This window comes from Aquarana catesbeiana, linkage group LG07, assembly GCF_042186555.1.
Source record: "Aquarana catesbeiana isolate 2022-GZ linkage group LG07, ASM4218655v1, whole genome shotgun sequence".
NCBI lineage: Eukaryota > Metazoa > Chordata > Amphibia > Anura > Ranidae > Aquarana > Aquarana catesbeiana.
Genome location: NC_133330.1, coordinates 11,721,584 through 11,741,235, shown reverse-complemented (window position 1 = coordinate 11,741,235; position 19,652 = coordinate 11,721,584). Strand labels below are relative to the sequence as shown.

At 46.4% G+C, this 19,652-nt stretch overlaps 1 protein-coding gene across 1 annotated transcript; it reads left to right on the top strand.

Moving 5' to 3' along the window:
* The first annotated feature begins 35 nt into the window (after positions 1 to 35).
* On the top strand, positions 36 to 16,929 carry NPRL2 (NPR2 like, GATOR1 complex subunit). The gene is made up of 12 exons (XM_073591593.1): positions 36 to 166; positions 1,565 to 1,641; positions 2,316 to 2,407; positions 3,188 to 3,356; positions 6,489 to 6,597; positions 7,208 to 7,344; positions 10,111 to 10,208; positions 10,321 to 10,357; positions 11,679 to 11,772; positions 13,254 to 13,371; positions 15,555 to 15,697; positions 16,574 to 16,929. The coding sequence occupies exons 1-12, from the start codon at positions 163 to 165 to the stop codon at positions 16,639 to 16,641; spliced, it is 1,146 nt and encodes a 381-aa protein (XP_073447694.1). The 5' UTR covers positions 36 to 162; the 3' UTR covers positions 16,642 to 16,929.
* The last annotated feature ends 2,723 nt before the right edge of the window (positions 16,930 to 19,652 follow it).

The window sequence follows — 19,652 nt, the reverse complement described above, 5'->3', positions numbered from 1 at the left end:
TTAGAATTTGGGGGGCGTTAATGAAGGAGCGAGAGAGAGGCTTGGAACGCAGAAAGAGATAATGTGACCCTGGAAGAAAAACATTGTATCTCTATACTTTTTATCTTCATTGTAAGGAGGATCTCCGGATCTGACCGCTGTAAGGAGAGCCTGCAGAGCCCTATGAGTGAGTATATAGTATACAGTATATAGTACACAGAGTATAGTGTATAGTATATAGTGTATAGTACACAGTGTATAGTATATAGTACACAGAGTATAGTGTATAGTATATAGTGTATAGTACACAGTGTATAGTATATAGTACACAGAGTATAGTGTATAGTATATAGTGTATAGTACACAGTGTATAGTATATAGTACACAGAGTATAGTGTATAGTATATAGTGTATAGTACACAGTGTATAGTATATAGTGTATAGTATATAGAAACACAGTGTATAGTATACAGTATATAGTGTATAGTACACGGTGTATAGTATACAGTGTACAGTATATAGTACACAGTATATAGTCTTCAGTGTACAGTATATAGTATACAGTGTGTGTTCTGCAGGGGCTGATCTGTGGCAGACATTTGGTCCATTTGGTCCTGGTTCCGGCACTTCCTGTTTTAGGGTGACAACACTCTGTCCCCGTCTCACAATTGCTTTGCTGTGTTGTCACCCAGGTTTCCAATGTGATAGTTTCAGGGCCCTGTCTACACCCGCCCCAGTGATGGCTGCACGGCATTCCTCAGGGCGGGTGACAAAGGGCCATATCTGTGCAATGTGTGCCGAACCTCCATCAGAAGCCCGTGTGACAACAGCTCAGTCAGGCAGAGACAGGGCAGAGTGTTGTCACACTATAACAGGAAGTGCCTGACGATGGTGATGGGAGGGGGCCTTCCTTACGCCTCACAGAGCCTTTGGGGGCCACAGTGGGAGGAGCTGGGAAGGGGATTAAAGTGGGGGTGGGGGGGGGCTCTACCTGAATGTCTGCATAATAATGGAGGGAGCCCCTCACCACCTCTATATACAGCCCCTCCTCCAGGGTGCTCTGGCATGCTACCGCAGGCTTCATTTGATTGGCTGTCATGGAGCAGTGGAGGTGACAACCAGCACAACTTTGACAGGACTTCCTGTGTGTGGGGTCCTGTTGGTGGGACTTCTTGAATGTGTTTCATTGTGATTTGTGCTCAGCTCCTCAATGTATGTAATGTCAGAGGATTCCAGCTGTGGGGGGAGTAGAGAAGGGTTAGATCCCCATCAGTGTCTTGGAATGATGGTTGGGGGGGGGGGGTGTCCTGTCTACATGAACTCCGGTGATGGCTGCATGGCATTCCTCAGGGCGGGTTTCCTGATGTGCAGTGGGTGATGAAATGACCTATTATAGTCTCCATTGGAAGCCCAGGACAGGGTGACAACACAGCAAAGCAATTGAGAGAAAGGGACAGAGTGTTGTCACCCTATAACAGGAAGGGACCGATGGCAGGAAGTGGCTGCAAAGAAGCTGCAGGAGATCCGCATCACTGAGATGTAACATAGGATGAAAGTAATGATAACATTGTGTCTCCTCTTGCAGTGATGTCCAGCCGCAACATCGAATGTATATTCTTCAGCGAGTTCCACCCGACTCTCGGCCCGAAAATCAGCTACCAGGTGAGGACGGGGGAGGGATAATGAGGTCAGATCCTTCCAGAACTAATACTTCTCTACTGTGTACTGGCTGGAGTGCTAGCTCATGTGCCAAGGCAGGGAATCCAGAATCTCACCATTGTGGGAGGGGCAGAGACACAAACTACTGCAGGAAATCTCAGTATTGTGGGAGGGGCAGAGACGCAAACTACTGCAGGAAATCTCCCCATTGTGGGAGGGGCAGAGACACAAACTACTGCAGGAAATCTCACCATTGTGGGAGGGACAGAGACACAAACTACTGCAGGAAATCTCCCCATTGTGGGAGGGGCAGAGACACAAACTACTGCAGGGAAATCTCACCATTGTGGGAGGGGCAGAGACACAAACTACTGCAGGAAATCTCTCCATTGTGGGAGGGGCAGAGACACAAACTACTGCAGGAAATCTCTCCATTGTGGGAGGGGCAGAGACACAAACTACTGCAGGAAATCTCCCCATTGTGGGAGGGACAGAGACACAAACTACTGCAGGAAATCTCTCCATTGTGGGAGGGACAGAGACACAAACTACTGCAGGAAATCTCAGCGTTGTGGGAGGGGCAGAGACACAAAGTACTGCAGGAAATCGCATCGTTGTGGGAGGGGCAGAGACACAAACTATGGTAAATAATGAATGAACTGTGTTTCTCTCGGCAGGTACCGGAGGAATACATATCGCGGGAGCTCTTTGACACGGTTCAGGTGTACATCATCACCAAACCAGAACTGCAGAACAAACTCATCACAGTGTGAGTATGCGGAGTACATAGCTGATTACACCGAGCGCCACTTCTCCAGTTACTGATGGAAGAAAAGATGTTACATTGTTACTTAAAATGTATTTAAAGCGGGGTTCCACCCAAATTTTGAACAATATCTGTATGTATTCTCTTCCTTGCCTAGATGCTGACATGCCATTTAAAAAAATTTAAATCGCCGTAATTACCTTTTATTTTTCTATTCTTCTTTGCACTTCCTGGTTCTCCTCCCGTGGGAGTAGACGTGTTTCTAGCCTCTCCCAGACTCCTGGGAGCTAGTCTCAGGCTTCCCAGGATGCCACTGAGCATGTGCGGGAATGAGCGGTGAATGCTGGGAGCACAGCATTCACCACATCCAGGAAATAAATGCTTGTGGGCTTCAAATGCCCAAAATGAAGATGGAAACCGCCTGCAGTGAATAATATAAGTTATTCTTTCCGATGAAATCTGACACAGGCGGACATATTACACACAATATGTGAGTATGTAATGCTGAGAAAAAAGTTTGCGAATTAACTCAAAAAAAAAAAAAAAACGATAGATAGGTGGACCCCCGCTTTAAATGAATCTTCTCCAAATATATAGTAATTAAAGGGCCAGCGAGCTCTAAAATGGATCTCCTGGTCTCCAGGATTACTGAGAACCTGGAACTTCGTGTTTATCATCTCCTCCCCTTCTAATCCATGAGGAGTCCAGCAGTCAGAGAATGGCAGCTTCCGCCAGAGGCTGCTCACACGGGTGTTTTTGTTTAGCCAACGTTCTGTTTTGCAGGACCGCCATGGACAAGAAGCTGATTGGCTGCCCGGTGTGTATCGAGCACAAGAAGTATAGCCGCAATGCGCTGCTCTTCAACCTGGGCTTTGTGTGCGATGCGCGGGCCAAGACGTGCGCCCTGGAGCCCATCGTGAAGAAGCTGGCCGGGTACCTGAAGACACTTGAGGTGAGTGTTAGAAGTGGCCGATACAAAGCTGGATCATGGAATACAATGATATTGATTGGAGTAACCCCGTCACCCCCGTACACCCCATATGGAGCAGAACAAATTCCGTCATATACCTGTTTACTCAGCAAAAACGTTGTCATTGCATTTGCCGACCGATATATATATATATATATATATATATATATATATATATATATTACACTTTGCGGCTTGCAAGTGGTTTATCAGGTTGTGGATAAAGCTATCGTCCATAAACCCGGTATTTTTAATTTTTTTTTCAGCTGGCGATTCTCTTTTTCCATGAAAGCGATCTGAGCGGCTAATTGGCCGGTGGATCACTTTCAGAAGAGGCGGTGTGGGGGGGGGCGCTCTCACCGGCTTACAGTTTGCAAGGCTGGTAGAGGAGAGATTTGGTGTCTTATAGACCCCAGAACTCTCCATAAAGAGGGCCTGTCATGCCCTATTCATATTACAAGAGATGTTTACTTTCTCAAAATATAAATGATAAAAATGTTATTTGTGTACAGTGTTGTATGACCGCGCAATGGTCATTCAATGTGTGACAGCGCTGAAAGATGAAAATTGGCCTGGGCAGGAAGGGGGTGAAAGTGTCTGGTGTTGAAGTGGTTAATATGAAATTGAAAAAAAAAAAAAAAGAGCAAACAAAATGAATAAAAGTTTTTAAAGGCTAACAGAAAAATAAAGAAATCCGCAAACAAAATGGTCAGGAAAATAATGGTCAAGGGGAGAAGGGGAAGAAGGAGTTCATTAAATGGTATGCGGACGGACGCTCATCTCTTTGAACTGCAGAGGAACAAAACATCAAAGTTACTTTGTATCTTTCTATGGCCACATTTTTAGATGTGTGGTAGACCTCGCTGCATGGAAGAAGAAACTCTGTCCCTATTATGCGGCTCTGTCCCTGTTCCCTGTTGCACAGCTCTGTCCCTGTTGCGTGGCTCTGTACCTGTTTGTTCCCTATTGTGTGGCTCTGTCCCTGTTGTCCCCTATTGTGCGGCTCTGTCCCTCTTTGTTCCCTATTGGGCGGCTTTGTTCCTGTTGTCCCCTATTGTGCGGCTCTGTCCCTGTTGTCCCCTATTGTGCGGCTCTGTCCCTGTTGTCCCCTATTGGACGGCTCTGTCCCTGTTGTCCCCTATTGTGCGGCTCTGTCCCTCTTTGTTCCCTATTGGGCGGCTTTGTTCCTGTTGTCCCCTATTGTGCGGCTCTGTCCCTGTTGTCCCCTATTGGACGGCTCTGTCCCTGTTGTCCCCTATTGGACGGCTCTGTCCCTGTTGTCCCCTATTGTGCGGCTCTGTCCCTGTTGTGCGGCTCTGTCCCTGTTGTCCCCTGTTGTGCGGCTCTGTCCCTGTTGTCCCCTGTTGGGCGGCTCTGTCCCTGTTTTTCCCTATTGTGTGGCTCTGTCCCCGTTGTCCCCTATTGGACGGCTCTGTCCCTGTTGTCCCCTATTGGGCGGCTCTGTCCCTGTTGTTTCCTATTGGGCGGCTCTGTCCCTGTTGTCCCCTATTGGACGGCTCTGTCCCTGTTGTTTCCTATTGGACGGCTCTGTCCCTGTTGTTTCCTATTGGACGGCTCTGTCCCTGTTGTTTCCTATTGGACGGCTCTGTCCCTGTTGTTTCCTATTGGACGGCTCTGTCCCTGTTGTTTCCTATTGGACGGCTCTGTCCCTGTTGTTTCCTATTGGGCGGCTCTGTCCCTGTTGTTTCCTATTGGACGGCTCTGTCCCTGTTGTTTCCTATTGGACGGCTCTGTCCCTGTTGTTTCCTATTGGACGGCTCTGTCCCTGTTGTTTCCTATTGGGCGGCTCTGTCCCTGTTGTTTCCTATTGGACGGCTCTGTCCCTGTTGTTTCCTATTGGACGGCTCTGTCCCTGTTGTCCCCTATCACTAAGGTCTCATAAAAACGATGTTAATATCATTTCAAAAGTTATTTTCAATTTTTCTAAATCTGCTTTCTCTACTGCTTTAGTAAATTGGCCTTGAGTTGTGAAATGGGAGACTGAATATACGTTTTTTTTTCCTTATTACTGTAATTCTACTCCGGGATGTCCGCTTTATCCTATACAAGCCTGGTCTGGTTTGCCTATTTAGTGTCCAGAGGCTTTTCCGCCACACACGGCATCAACAAAGCTGTGACATTAGCGGCTCACCCTGATGCCTTTGCCACAAGCTATTACCATTCAACAACTTCTCTGTCCCTGTTGGGCGGCTCTGTCCCCGTTGTCCCCTATTGGGCGGCTTTGTCCCTGTTGTCCCCTATTGGGCGGCTCTGTCCCTGTTGTCCCCTATTGGGCGGCTCTGTCCCCGTTGTCCCCTATTGGGCGGCTCTGTCCCTGTTGTCCCCTATTGGGCGGCTCTGTCCCTGTTGTCCCCTATTGGGCGGCTCTGTCCCTGTTGTCCCCTATTGGACGGCTCTGTCCCTGTTGTCCCCTATTGGACGGCTCTGTCCCTGTTGTCCCCTATTGGACGGCTCTGTCCCTGTTGTCCCCTATTGGACGGCTCTGTCCCTGTTGTCCCCTATTGGACGGCTCTGTCCCTGTTGTTCCCTATTGGACGGCTCTGTCCCTGTTGTCCCCTATTGGACGGCTCTGTCCCTGTTGTTTCCTATTGGACGGCTCTGTCCCTGTTGTTTCCTATTGGACGGCTCTGTCCCTGTTTTTCCCTATTGGGCGGCTCTGTCCGTGTTGGGCGGCTCTGTCCCTGTTGTCCCCTATTGGACGGCTCTGTCCCTGTTGTCCCCTATTGGACGGCTCTGTCCCTGTTGTTTCCTATTGGACGGCTCTGTCCCTGTTTTTCCCTATTGGGCGGCTCTGTCCCTGTTGTTCCCTATTGGACGGCTCTGTCCCTGTTGTCCCCTATTGGACGGCTCTGTCCCTGTTGTCCCCTATTGGACGGCTCTGTCCCTGTTGTTTCCTATTGGACGGCTCTGTCCCTGTTGTTTCCTATTGGACGGCTCTGTCCCTGTTTTTCCCTATTGGGCGGCTCTGTCCGTGTTGGGCGGCTCTGTCCCTGTTGTCCCCTATTGGGCGGCTCTGTCCCTGTTGTCCCCTATTGGGCTGCTCTGTCTGCCTTGAATAATCCGTTCCTTCGATCCTCTTTTCTTGTCTTTCAGCTGGAGTCTGGATTTATCTCTAATGAGGACAGCAAGCAGAGGTTGGTGCCCATAATGACCTACCTGCGGAAGGAGCTGAACACCACCGGGGAGTGCTCGCTGCCCATAGGTATTAATGGTGTCATTTGCTGGGTCTTGTGCCGGGGGCAGGGCTGGGATAAGGGGTGGGCAGGAGGGGCGGCTGCCCTGGGCACTGTGGTATCATGTGTGGTGGGGGGAGGGGCACCAAGAGGAGACCGGGGGAGTAAATTTGTGTTGGCAGGGTGAATTGGGGGGGGGGGGGGCTGCAGGGGGTAAGAATTGTTCTAGGAGGGGACATTTTGGCAGATGTTCTAGAAGTGGTGATTTGGGGGGATTTGTTATATAAAGGTAATATGATAGGTGGGATTTGTTCTAAGAGGGGATTTTTTGTGGGGGGATTTTGAGGAGTAGAGGCTTTGTGCTAGGAGAGGATTTTTTTTTTTTGGGGGGTGGGGGGGGGGATTTCAGCAGGGGGTTGGATTTGTACTGGGAGGATTGGGAGATTTATGCTTAGGGGTTAGCATGCTGATTAGTGCTCAATTTTTTTTTAATGGGGGGGGGGGCGGGATTTTTGCTGACACATAACTATACATCTGGGGGGGGGACAATTTGGCACGTTCGCCCCGGGCTCTAGGTGATGGTGTCCCAGCACTAACCACATGGGTAAGTGTTCATGGCTGTATGTTCTCATCCCATAGATGAAAGTAACACCATGCACCTGAAGGTGATCGAGCTGCGCGCGGCGCCCCCTACTGCCCAGGAATACGATGTTCCCGTGTTCACAGAGGACAAGGAAGAATTCTGCAATGCGCAATGGGATTTAACCACACAGCAGGTAAGTGGGAGATCCATTGTACTGACCTGGAATACAGAGCTGCTTACTCTTTAAAGAGACCCTGTCACCAGAATTGCTGGTAAAAGCACACAGAGCAGTCCTTCCTGCCCAGCCCCAATGTCCCCTTAAATGAGTCTTTATGTCTGGGGGGGGGGGGGGGGGGGAACTGTCTGAACACCTGGCCACTGTTATTGGCTGTCTCAGTGGTCACATGATCAGGAGCCCATCCCACCAACACCTGATCATCACCACAGACCATGAGATGTCTTCGACAGATCGGTCACTGTGCTGGGAGCGCAAAACCTCAGCCATCAATGGACACATATGTGCAGCATATGGGCATTACAGTCCCCTCCCCTTCTGGGAGTGTCTAATTTTTGTCTGTGCCAGCCCAGCTCCTCCATATGGGCATTACAGTCCCCTCCCCTTCTGGGAGTGTCTCATTTCTGTCTGTGCCGACCCAGCTCCTCCCTATGGGCATTACAGTCCCCTCCCCTTTTGGGAGTGTCTAATTTATGTCTGTGCCAGCCCAGCTCCTCCACCCCCTCCCCTCACCCTGCCGGGGAGGAGCAAAGGGGAATAGATCAAGTGAGTTGAATAATGCGGAGTCCCCTTTTAAAGCTGAAGTATATTGCATGCTTATAATACCTTCCCCTCCCCAACCCCCCCCCCCCCCCCCCCCCCAACCCCTTTCCTTTTCAACATGCACTTCATGTTTATTAATCAAATCATTTTTGTTTTCATGAAATACCTCTTTTGATGGCCAGTGATGTCACCACTGGGTGTTCCTGCTGGCATATGAAAGAACATCCCCAGTATCCCTTTACACGTGCATTTCTGCTGGGCAATCTCGCTGTGCAATCTGCTGATCAGTTACTTGATTACATAATAATATTAGAGTGTTTTCAAGCAACTGATTAGCAGGTTGCACAGCTAAAATCTGCACCACCCAGGGTCAGGGATCTGACCAGCAGGGATATATGTTTAAAAGGATGCTGGGGATGTGTTCTTTTTATATAATACTCAGAAACAGCAGTGCACTGATTGACGCCAGGCTGAAGAATCATGTCCATACATGAGAGGGGGCAAAAATTACTGATGGTGGAGGAAGCAAATAGCTAGCGATGGGCCGAACAACCCCCCTGCTTGGTTCACACCAGAAACCCCCGAACAAGTTTGGACCCGAGCCACGATCTCTATTATGCCGCGTACACACGGTCGGACTTTTCGTCTACAAAAGTCCGACAGCCTGTCCGACAGACTTCCGGCGGACTTTCGGCGGACTTGCAGCAGACTTTCTAACGAACGGACTTGCCTACACACGACCACACAAAAGTCCGACGGATTCGTACGTGATGACGTACACCGGACTAAAATAAGGAAGTTCATAGCCAGTAGCCAATAGCTGCCCTAGCGTGGGTTTTTGTCCGTCGGACTAGCACACAGACGAGCGGATTTCGGGGTCCGTCGTACTTACGACGTAAAGATTTGAAGCATGTTTCAAATCTAAAGTCCGTCGGATTTGAGGCTAAAAAAGTCTGCTGAAAGTCCGGAGAAGCCCACACACGATCGGATTACCAGCCAGCTTTAGTCCGTCGGCGTCCGTTGGACTTTTGTAGATGAAAAGTCCGACCGTGTGTACGCGGCATTAGAGTCTATGGGACCCGAACTTGGGGAAAAATCCAAAAGTCCCCATTTTGAAGGCTTATATGCAAGTTATTGGCCATAAAAAAGGGTATGGGGGCCGGGTACTGACATGGGGGACATTTTTTTTTTTTTTTTTTTTTTTTTTTTTTTAAATGTATTGTTTTTTTAGGACCAGTGATTTTAATGATGCTTAAAGTGAAACAATAAAAATGAAAAAAAACCTTTAAATATAGCGCCTGGGGGGTCCCCTTAATGTGCCTGTAAAGTGGCAAATCTGTTTTTTTGGGGGTTTTTTTTTTTTTAACTTTTTATAGACATGTAAATAGATTTTCCCAGCTGCAAGGCATTGTTGGCAAAAAAAAAAACAAAAAAACAAAAAAAAAAACATGAATGAAAATGGCATTGAAAATTTTTATATATATATATATACATCATCAATATCAGTATCAATACAAACCATATTTAAAAAAAAATATTTTTCTAAAGGAGCATTAAAAAAGGTGTGGTGTGGGGGACCCAATGCCATTTTCATTCATGTGTTTTTGTTTTTTTTGTTTTTTTTTTTTTGCCAGCAATGCCTTGCAGCAGAGAAAATCTATTTACATGTCTTTAAAAAAGAAAATTATATATAGATAGATAGATATACATATATATATATATAGATATATATATATATCTATATATAATAAATAAATATTGTTTTGTTGAGGGTATGTGACCTGGTTTGGTTCAGGAAGGGGGGGACGAGAAAAACATTAAAAAAAAAATATATTGTTTTCTCCTCTTCTGGATGCTCGGATAAAGATCTGGTATGGATTTTATTTTTTTGGGGAGAGGGGATTGATGATGATTGAAGTCTTTTGGACAGCTTTAAAAGGGTTTATAATAAGGAGATGAATGTTGTTTTTTTTTTTTTAGGAAATTGATAGCAATCCATTTCAACACAGCAGAGGATTTGCTACAGTTGTTGGGGGGGGGGGGGGGAGTAAAGGTAGAGTTCTGCTTTAAATGGAAGCTTTCTCAGGATGGGGAAGCTGAGTGTTGTGTATGAAGAGCTACAAATTATTCTTTACCCCCCCCCTCCCCCCACCCCTCGGGGTTTACATTTGCCTTGTCTAGATTGTCCCGTACATCGATGGGTTCCGTCACATCCAGAAGATCTCGGCGGAGGCGGATGTGGAGCTGAACCTCGTGCGGATCGCCATCCAGAACCTCATGTGAGTGGGGGGGGGGAGGGGGGATCATCCATAGGAAATGTGGATCTGGAAATAAAATACTTTAATTTTGATGTTCTGTACTTTACAATTTTTTTAAAATCCTTGTTTGCAGGTATTACGGTGTTGTGACATTAGTGTCCATTTTCCAGGTAGGAATTCTTTATCTTCCTTTATTGTGTTACATTGAATCTTTTGCAATTCTATTCTATGTTTTTATATATATATATATATATACACACATTATCTATCTATCTATCTATCTATCTATCTATCTATCGATAGATAGATAGATAGATCTAGTGCCTTCTTGATTCCCCCGTCAACATACAAATGTGTTTTTTCTTTTTTTCTTTAAAAAAACTTTTTTTCCATTTTCATTACCTTATTTCAGTCCCTGTGATGTCATCGCTGGGTCTCTGTGTTTCTCTATGCAATGCAGGCGGATCATGGTGGGTGGGAGGGGCCGGTGTTCTGTCATAATCTCCAACTTATCAAAAACTCCAACCGCTCTTATTGCGCATGCGCGAGCGCGGGCACGAGAAGGGCTTTCTTCTTAATGTCGGATTGCAACATAAAAGCCATCAAATAGAGCAATTGCTCTCTCACCGCCGCAGCGCGCCTGAGGCATCACATAGACCAACTACACTCTCACCACCGCAGCAGTTGGAGTATTTGATTGCATTCTTTCAGTATGTGATATGCAGGATGCGCAGGCGCACTGCGGCAGTGAGATCAGTTGGTTTATTTGATGACTTTTACGTGACAATCGTACGTTCAGATTGTGCAGGAAGACTCGCATCTCCTGAACGGGGAAGATAACAGACAGAATAATGTGTGGATATGTAGGGGAGGGTGAACAAAGTTCTGTAAATACATTGTTCTGTACATTATCTTCCCAGTTCATTGCTTTGAATCTCATATGATAAAACTCTGTATTGTTGCTTAACTCTCCATGTATCTCCTTTTGGTTTATAAGTGTGAGACGGTCAGAAGATGTGCCGGGGGATGTTGGTGTTCCCGCGCATGCGGACTGCTGCCATAACAGTTGGAGAATTAGATGGAATGATTTTCATGTGTTACACGAAGACCGCGCAGGCGCGGTGCGGTGGCAAAGAGGAGTTGGTGTAGTTGATGGCTTTCAGTCAAGGTTTCCCTTTTACGTTGCAATCTGACGTGCAAAGGAAAGCCCCTCTTGTGCCCGCGCATGCGCAGTACAAGCGGTTGGAGTTTTTGATAGGTTGGAGATTATGACAGAACACTGGCTGTACACATCTTCCTGAAAACATCCCAGCGCCCGGCCTCAGTACTCCTCTCTAGAACCCCCAGTCCTAAAGCAAGCAGGGGGAGGAGTTATGCAAATATCAAAACAGATCTGCACAAACTTACATTTTTTATTTTTTTTGTTTCATATTACTGATGATCACATCCTTTCACTATATTTATGTCCCTTCATTCCTTCTTTTGTTTAAGTATTCCAACGTATATTGCACCACGCCTCGTGTTCAGGAGCTCATCCATGACAAGGCTCTGCAGGATGAATGTGTGTCTTATGTCAGCAAGCCGGGTATGTGATGTCACTTATTAATCTATATATGGAAATATGATGTCATGTCTGGCCAAACAAAATGCAATACACACATCTGCTCATGGTTTATCCCTGCAAGTACAGAAACCTTTCTATTGCACCCTGCGTTCTGTTGTGGGATGAAAACGCACAGCATTTCTCTGCGCCGAGTGGTGTCAGCCCTGCCCAGTTGTCTTTTGCTTCACTACTCAAACCTGCTCACTCTCCCATCTGCATCTTGCTGCCTTTCCTTGAGTAACATTTTCAAAGTTGGCGACCTCTTACCCAACAACACCACCAAGCTATTAGGTCATCGACGGTTCCCATTTTGGCAGGACTCTCTGGGGGAGTCCCCCCCCTTATCTACGCCCCTGTACTAATTAACTCTCTATTTATCTCTTGCATCAAATATTGCGAATCCAACCCCCTCTGCCAATTCCTCCATTGGCCTCCCCTCTCTGCCAATTCCTCCATTGGCCTCCGTTCAGTGTGTCCCCCCCCCCCCCCCCCCGCCAATCCCTCCTCTGGCCTCAACTCAGTATCCTCCAACCCTCTCTGCCATTCCCTCCATTGGCCACCTCCCCTCTCTGCCAATTCCTCCTCTGGACTCCAGTCAGTGTGTCCTCCTCCCCTCCCTTTAAAACACTCAGGTTGGACTTCTCCTTTAAGGGAAGCCTATCCCTCCTCCACCCAACAACTGAACTTTTACTTCCTACGTCAACTCATCCCCTCAGTTATTTCCTTTTCTATCACTTGTGCCCCCCTCCCCCCATTTAGATTGTGAGCTCCTGTGAGCCTGGCTCTCCTAAGCCTCTTGTATTGTAATACACAGTCTCCCATTATATTGTAAAGTGCTAAGTAAACTGCTGGCAATATATATATAGTGTAATAATAATAAACACCCAAACCCTAACAAAAAAATTAAATGAGTAATTTATTATTATTATTATAGTTTTTTGGGGGGTTAGGGTGTTTCTTTTAAGGGTTAGGGGTTATTTATTTATTACATAGTATTAATTTTATTGTATTTTTTATTTATTTATGATTATTTTTATTTGTTTGTGTTATGTTTACATTTATTTATTATCATTAGTATGAGTATAATTAACACCCTAACAAAATTTTTTTTTAAAAATAACTCTAACCTCTAATCCTAACCCTAACCTTAATTCTAACCGCTTACCCTAAAAAAAAAAAAAAAATTATAATAATAGCTAAAAAAAACTTGCAACAAATGATGCAACAGATGATTGTTTTCTCTATTTGCTTTAAAAAAAAAAATGCCGAAGCTTAAAAATGCTGTATAGAAATGCGCCAAAAAACGTGCAGAAAAAACACTCAAAGACGCTACGCTCTGGTGTGAATGCAGCCTAAGACTTCTGGATGTGGTCAGTGTAGCCCAGAGGTCTAATCAGTATTTTGCCCTTAATAGGTTTCCCAGCTGGCAAACTCTACAAATCCTGTACTTGTCCTCTCCGTAGGTCTGAAGCGGCCGAGTCTCCGTGACGTCTTCCAGTTATACTGCGGTCTCAGTCCCGGTACTACTGTGCGCGACCTCATCGCCCGGCATACGCTGCAGCTGCAGAAAGTGGATGAGCGGTCAGTTCCCCTTTATGTCTAATGTATTATTTGTGTGTGTGTGTTGTATATTTCTTCTCGGACTCCCTATATACCATAAGATTACCTTTCTCTTCCGTTCATTGAGGGACACAGCGGAGGTCATAAAGATCTTGACTGTTGGGTTATAAAGCCACCTGCCAGAGTAGGTACAAGAAAAACAGCCCAGAGGCCAAACCCCCATCTGCTAAGGGCAGTTCACTGTTGTTTTTTTTAGTTTTTTGTTTAGTCTAGTGTCAAGGTGTAAGGACCTAAGCTCCCTCCTGGGACCATTGTTCCCATTTTTACAGGGCAGATTATTTCTTCTGTGCTTCTTCAGGGCCTTTAATACACTGTTGACTGGGTGATAGACCTTTGGAGTCTCCCCAGCTTAGCCAATGAGTGCATGCCATTTCTTGCCATGCGTGGATTTGCTGTGACAGCCTTAGGTCTTGTTCACATGGGAGTGCTGCAGCATACACCCGTGCAAGGGCCGTGCACGCATTGGCAATGTAATTTACGGCACAACCCTATTCACTTGACTGGCTCCTGTTTGTCGGTGGTACATGCCATCTAACTAGTAACCAGACCTGTGAATTTTAATTCAGTACCCTCTGATCTGAGTCATTGTAGTCAAGGTACAAACAAGGACTGTGGAAAGCAGAAATAAGAGACAAAGAAAAAAGAAGGTAAAGGAGGATGCTGTTGGGCTAGGGGAGCACACCCTCTCACTATCATCTTCAATGTGTCTAAGGAAAGTGCGATGAACCGGATGGTCCGGGTGGCAGTGTATTCAGAGTAGCTGTCATGGTGTTGTGCCGTCAGTTGTGGATAAGCCAGTTCAGCACTCCATTCCTTCATGGCCGGGGCAGAGGTGGCCTTCCAGTGTCTCGTCATCAGAGGAAGAAAGTGTATCAGGTCCTTCTTGGAGCACAGAAAGTGGAGCCATATTAGAAGATTGGAACAGACCCCGGCTTGCACTCCGCTGACGTCACTACTTTGTAAAAACTTTATTTAACCACAGATAGCATACAGCAGTGTTTTGCAAACTGCATCCAAGAGCCTGGATGTCACCCTTTGTTTGCCTTTATCAGGCTCTTGGGACACTATTCCTCCCACTGATACAAGGCACTATTCCTTCTACACCAACAATGGTACAATAATTCCTGACACTGATGCCAATAGAGCAATATTCTTTTCATTGACCCCAACAATGGGGTATGATTTTTCCCACTGACACCAATGATAGGACACTATTCCTCCCAAGAACACCAATAATAGGGCACTATTCCTGCTAATAACATCAATGATGGGGCCCTATTCCTCCTACTGACACCAATGATAGGGTACTATTCTTCCCAATTAAACGAATGATGGGGCACTATTCCTCCCACTGACACCAATGATGGGGCACTATTTCTCCCATTGACACCAATGATGGGGCACTATTCCTCCCAATAACACCAATGATGGGGCACTATTCCTCCCAATAACACCAATGATGGGGCACTATTCCTCCCAATAACACCAATGATGGGGCACTATTCCTCCCAATAACACCAATGATGGGGCACTATTCCTCCCAATAACACCAATGATGGGGCACTATTCCTCCCAATAACACCAATGATGGGGCACTATTCCTCCCAATAACACCAATGATGGGGCACTATTCCTCCCAATAACACCAATGATGGGGCACTATTCCTCCCAATAACACCAATGATAGAGCACTATTCTTCCCAATAATACCAATGATGGGGCAATTTTGGAGACCCCTTGGAGTACAGCATGTCTATGACTGAGAACTACCCATCTCTGGTACATTTCACCCCAATGGGCTTAATTCTAATTTCTACAGTAGGGTAAAACGTGTCGGGGGGGGGGGGGGGTTCTCAGGTGGGGACAGGCTGTAAGCTGGTTGTGTTTTGAATAAAGCTTTTTACAAAATGGTGACATCATTGGAGTTTGGGCCGAGGTTACAGTCTTGGTATAGGGAGGAACCTGACATGGCCACAGAGGATGAGAGGCTGGAGGTTCAGATAGTCCAACCGTATAATATGTGTGTCCAGGACAGCATTGTACATTTTTTTTTTTTTTTTAAATGTGGATCAGATTTCAGACCTGTAGAGCTCAGAGTTGAGGATTGTCCCGTTTATTATCACTCTGTCCTCCTGTGTGCTCAGAAAACTCATCCAGTTCGGTCTGATGAAGAACCTGATCAGAAGACTCCAGAAGTATCCGGTAAAAGTGTCCCGTGATGAGAGGAGCCCCCCCGCCCGCCTGTACACCGGGAGCCACACATACGATGAGATCTGCTGCAAGACAGGTACTCGGGGGGGGGCATTCTGTATGGCGCACATATAGGTGGGGGGGGGGTAAAACTGGGGGCAGTGATTAAATACCACCAGAAGAAAGCCCTATTTGTGTGAAGAAAATGACAAAAATATAATTTGGGTACAGTGTAGCACGACCGCGCAATTGTCATTAGCTTCTTTCCCAGCCTTCATTACAAAGAGATAAAAAGTCCCTTATGAGATACATTGTTTTTTTTGTTTTTTTTTTGTTTATTTTTTTGGTGACAGGTTCTCTTTAATAAGACATCGAGGGGACTAAAAGACTAAAAAAAAAAAAAAAAAAAAAAAAAAATCTCCCCTGTCTGCCAATAGAGGTCAGATTGCCACTGGGGAAGGTGTCACCGGGGATCCAGAAGTGATGTTTTACACATGGCTTCTGGATCTTTAGTAGGAAGAGGAGATCAGCGAATGAATGTTCATCGATCTCCCTCTCCTCTACCTGGCCGCACCCACCATGCTGGACGTACGGAGCCTGGAGAACATAATGAGAGCACACGTAGGGGGGACCCACACATTCAGGGGTGTCAGATTTGCACACACTGTAGTTGCCACCGCCCTATTACATCCAGCCTTGGAGGTAAAAGGGTTCATCCTCAGATCAAGTCCTGGTCAGGACACGATCCACCTGGAGTTTGCATTGTTCTTTCTGTGCTTGTGTCCGTTTCCTCCGGGTACTCCGGTTCCCTCATACAAAAGATATGCTAGATATGCTGGTAGGGTAATTGTCTCCCATCTAAATTGGCCCCAGAATGATTCCTCTACAGAGCGCCCCCCCCCCCCCCCAGGATGGCGCCCCCAACAGCAGATAAAGAGCTACAGAAATATAATGAAAGCATTTTCTCCTGCAGGGATGAGCTATCGGGAGTTAGACGAGAGGCTGGACAGCGACCCGAACATCATTGTGTGTATGAAGTGAGGTCTGAGGATGGAGAACGCTCAATGCTCAGGAAACGGAACCCTCGACACTGCTGGGAGGGGGGAGCTGCAGGACTGCAACCTGGAAAACTGCCCCACCCCCCTCAGTCACCAATGTGGGGGGAATCCTTTTTTATTGTTCCGTACAGTGTTTGAACAATGAAAGAAGCCGATTGGTTGCCATGGATGTCGACAGACAGAAAGTTTTTGAAGTTCTTGTGTCTGCAGTATTTTCTATAATGTTAAAAAAAATAATATAAAAATACCAATAAATTATCTTTTTTATGTATATTATGTTGTCATATATATTCCTCATCACTTTACAGACAGTATTGATCATTCTCCTGTACCAGAGGAGCTTACACTCTAATGTCCCCCCATAGTCACATACTATTATTATACATTTATATAGCTCTGGCATATACCGCAGTGCTGTACAGAGAACACTGAGCCAATCACATCATTCTCTGTACCAGAGGAGCTGACACTCTAATGTCCCCCATAGTCACACACTATTATTATACATTTATATAGCTCTGACATATACCGCAGTGCTGTACAGAGAACACTGAGCGCGCTGCCCCACCCCCACCACCCCCCTCCATCTCCCCAATCCCCACCACCACCACCACCACCGACTTTGGGGGAATTTTGTCAGCAGGTCCCAGCCAATGATTCATGGCCTGTACCTGCTAATCAGCTGTGTCCAATCACATCCCAGAGCCCTGTGCTGACAAACATAGGGCTCTGTACAGAGGGAACGATCTCTTTGTTTCTTCTCCCTGCACAGCAGGCAAAAGGAACAAATAGATTTTTAGTAAAAAATCAGAACAATGTTACACATTGTTAGGCACACAGTTAACCCTTTGATTGCCCTTCCCAGCTAGTGTCAGTGACAGTGTATATTAGTAGCACTGATCAATGTATTAGTGTCACTGGTGATGTCAGTGTTAGTGTCAGATTGTCTGCCGCACTATCGCAGTCTTGTCGCCATTAGTAATATAGAAAAAATTAATAGATACAAAATTCCAGTATACAGTGAGGGGAAAAAAATATTTGATCCCCTGCTGATTTTGTACGTTTTCCCGCGTATTTATAAAAATATTTGCTCCGCCTGCTGTTTACTGAGCAGCCGGTACGTGGCGGTAATTACAGAATACGTGACTGGCGGAATTACAGCTTTCTAAAAATCCGAACTCGGCTCGTGTAGAAGAAAGAGAAACGAAATCCTCTGCATGCAATTTACAGCGAGGGGAAAAAAAGTATTTGATCGGCTGCTGATTTTGTACATTTGCCCCACTGACAAAGAAACGATCAGTCTATAATTTTATTGGTCGGTTTTTTATAACAGTGAGAGACGGAATAACAGCAAAAATATCCAGAAAAACGCATTTCAAAAAAGTTATAAATTGATTTGCATTTTAATGAGGGAAATAAGTATTTGATCCCCGAACAATCAGCAAGATTTCTGGTTCCCTATACAGGTAATGAGCTGAGATTAGGAGCACTTTCTTAAAGGGAGTGCTCCTAATCTCAGCTTGTTACCTGTATAGAAGACACCTGTCCACAGAAGCAATTAATCAATCAGATTCCAATCTCTCCACCAAGACCAAAGAGCTGTCCAAGGATGTCATGGACAAGATTGTAGACCTACACAAGGCTGGAATGGGCTACAAGACCATCGCCAAGCAGCTTGGTGAGAGGGTGGCAACGGTTGGTGCGGATTATTCACAAATAGAAGAAACACAAAATAACTGTCGATCTCCCTCAGTCTGGGGCTCCATACAAGATCTCACCTCGTGGAGGTTCAATGATCATGAGAACGGTGAGGAATCAGCCCAGAACTACATGGGAGAATCTTGTCAATGATCTCAGCTGGGACCATAGTCACCAAGAAAACAATCGGTAACACACTACACCGTGAAGGACTGAAATCCTGCAGCCCACGCAAGGTCCTCCTGCTGAAGAAATCACATGTACAGGTCCGTCTGAAGTTTGCTAATGAACATCTGAATGATTCAGAGGAGAACTGGGGGAAAGTGTTGTGATCAGAGGAGACCAAAACCGAGCTCTTTGGCATCAACTCAACTCGCCGTGTTTGGAGGAGGAGGAGGAGGAATGCTGCCTATGACCCCAAGAACACCATCCCCCATCGTCATACATGGAGGTGGAAACATGATGCTTTGGGGGTGTTTTTCTGCTAAAAGGACAACTTCACCGCATCAAAGAGACAATGGACGGGGCCATGTACCATCAAATCTTGGGTGAGAACCTCCTTCCCTCAGCCAGGGCATTGAAAATGGGTCATAGATGGGTCTTCCAGCATGACAATGACCCAAAACACACGGCCAAGGCAACAGAGGAGTGGCTCAAGAAGAAGCACATTAAGGTCCTGGAGTGGCCTAGCCAGTCTCCAGACCATAATCCCATAGAAAATATGTGGAGGGAGCTGAAGGTTCGAGTTTCCAAACATCAGATTGGAAACCTTAAAGCGGGGGTTCACCCACACCGCCAAAAAAAAAAAATATCAAAAGCCAGCAGCTACAAATACTGCAGCTGCTGACTTTTAATACATGGCCACTTACCTGTCCCGGGGTCCAGCGATGTCGGCAGGGGACGCCGAGAACCCGCTCGGTTCTCGGCAGCTGCCGCTGCCATCCTAGGTGAGGGAATCAGGAAGTGAAGCGTTGCAGCTTCACTTCCCGGTTCCCTACTGCGCATGCGCGAGTCGCGCTGCACGTCCCAAGTGGTCCCCGCTCTCTGCTGGGAGCTGTGTGTTCCCAGCAGACAGCGCGGTCGGGACGGGAAGAGGCATAGACTCCCATGGGAGTCTATGCCGGAAGTGGGTGCAAATACCTGTCTTAGACAGGTATCTGCACCCCCCTCCCCCCTGAAAGGTGGCAAATGTGACACCGGAGGGGGGGAGGGTTCCGAAAAGCGGAAGTTCCATTTTTGTGTGGAACTCCGCTTTAAAGACTTGGAGAGGATCTGCAAAGAGGACAAAATCCCTCC

What these genes read in the sequence shown, in the direction of transcription:
- NPRL2 (XM_073591593.1), top strand. An exon ending in CAGAACAAACTCATCACAGT is followed by an intron (nt 2,408 to 3,187) that starts GTGAGTATGCGG and finishes TCTGTTTTGCAG; the next exon opens with GACCGCCATGGACAAGAAGC. An exon ending in CTGCAGAAAGTGGATGAGCG is followed by an intron (nt 13,372 to 15,554) that starts GTCAGTTCCCCT and finishes CTGTGTGCTCAG; the next exon opens with AAAACTCATCCAGTTCGGTC.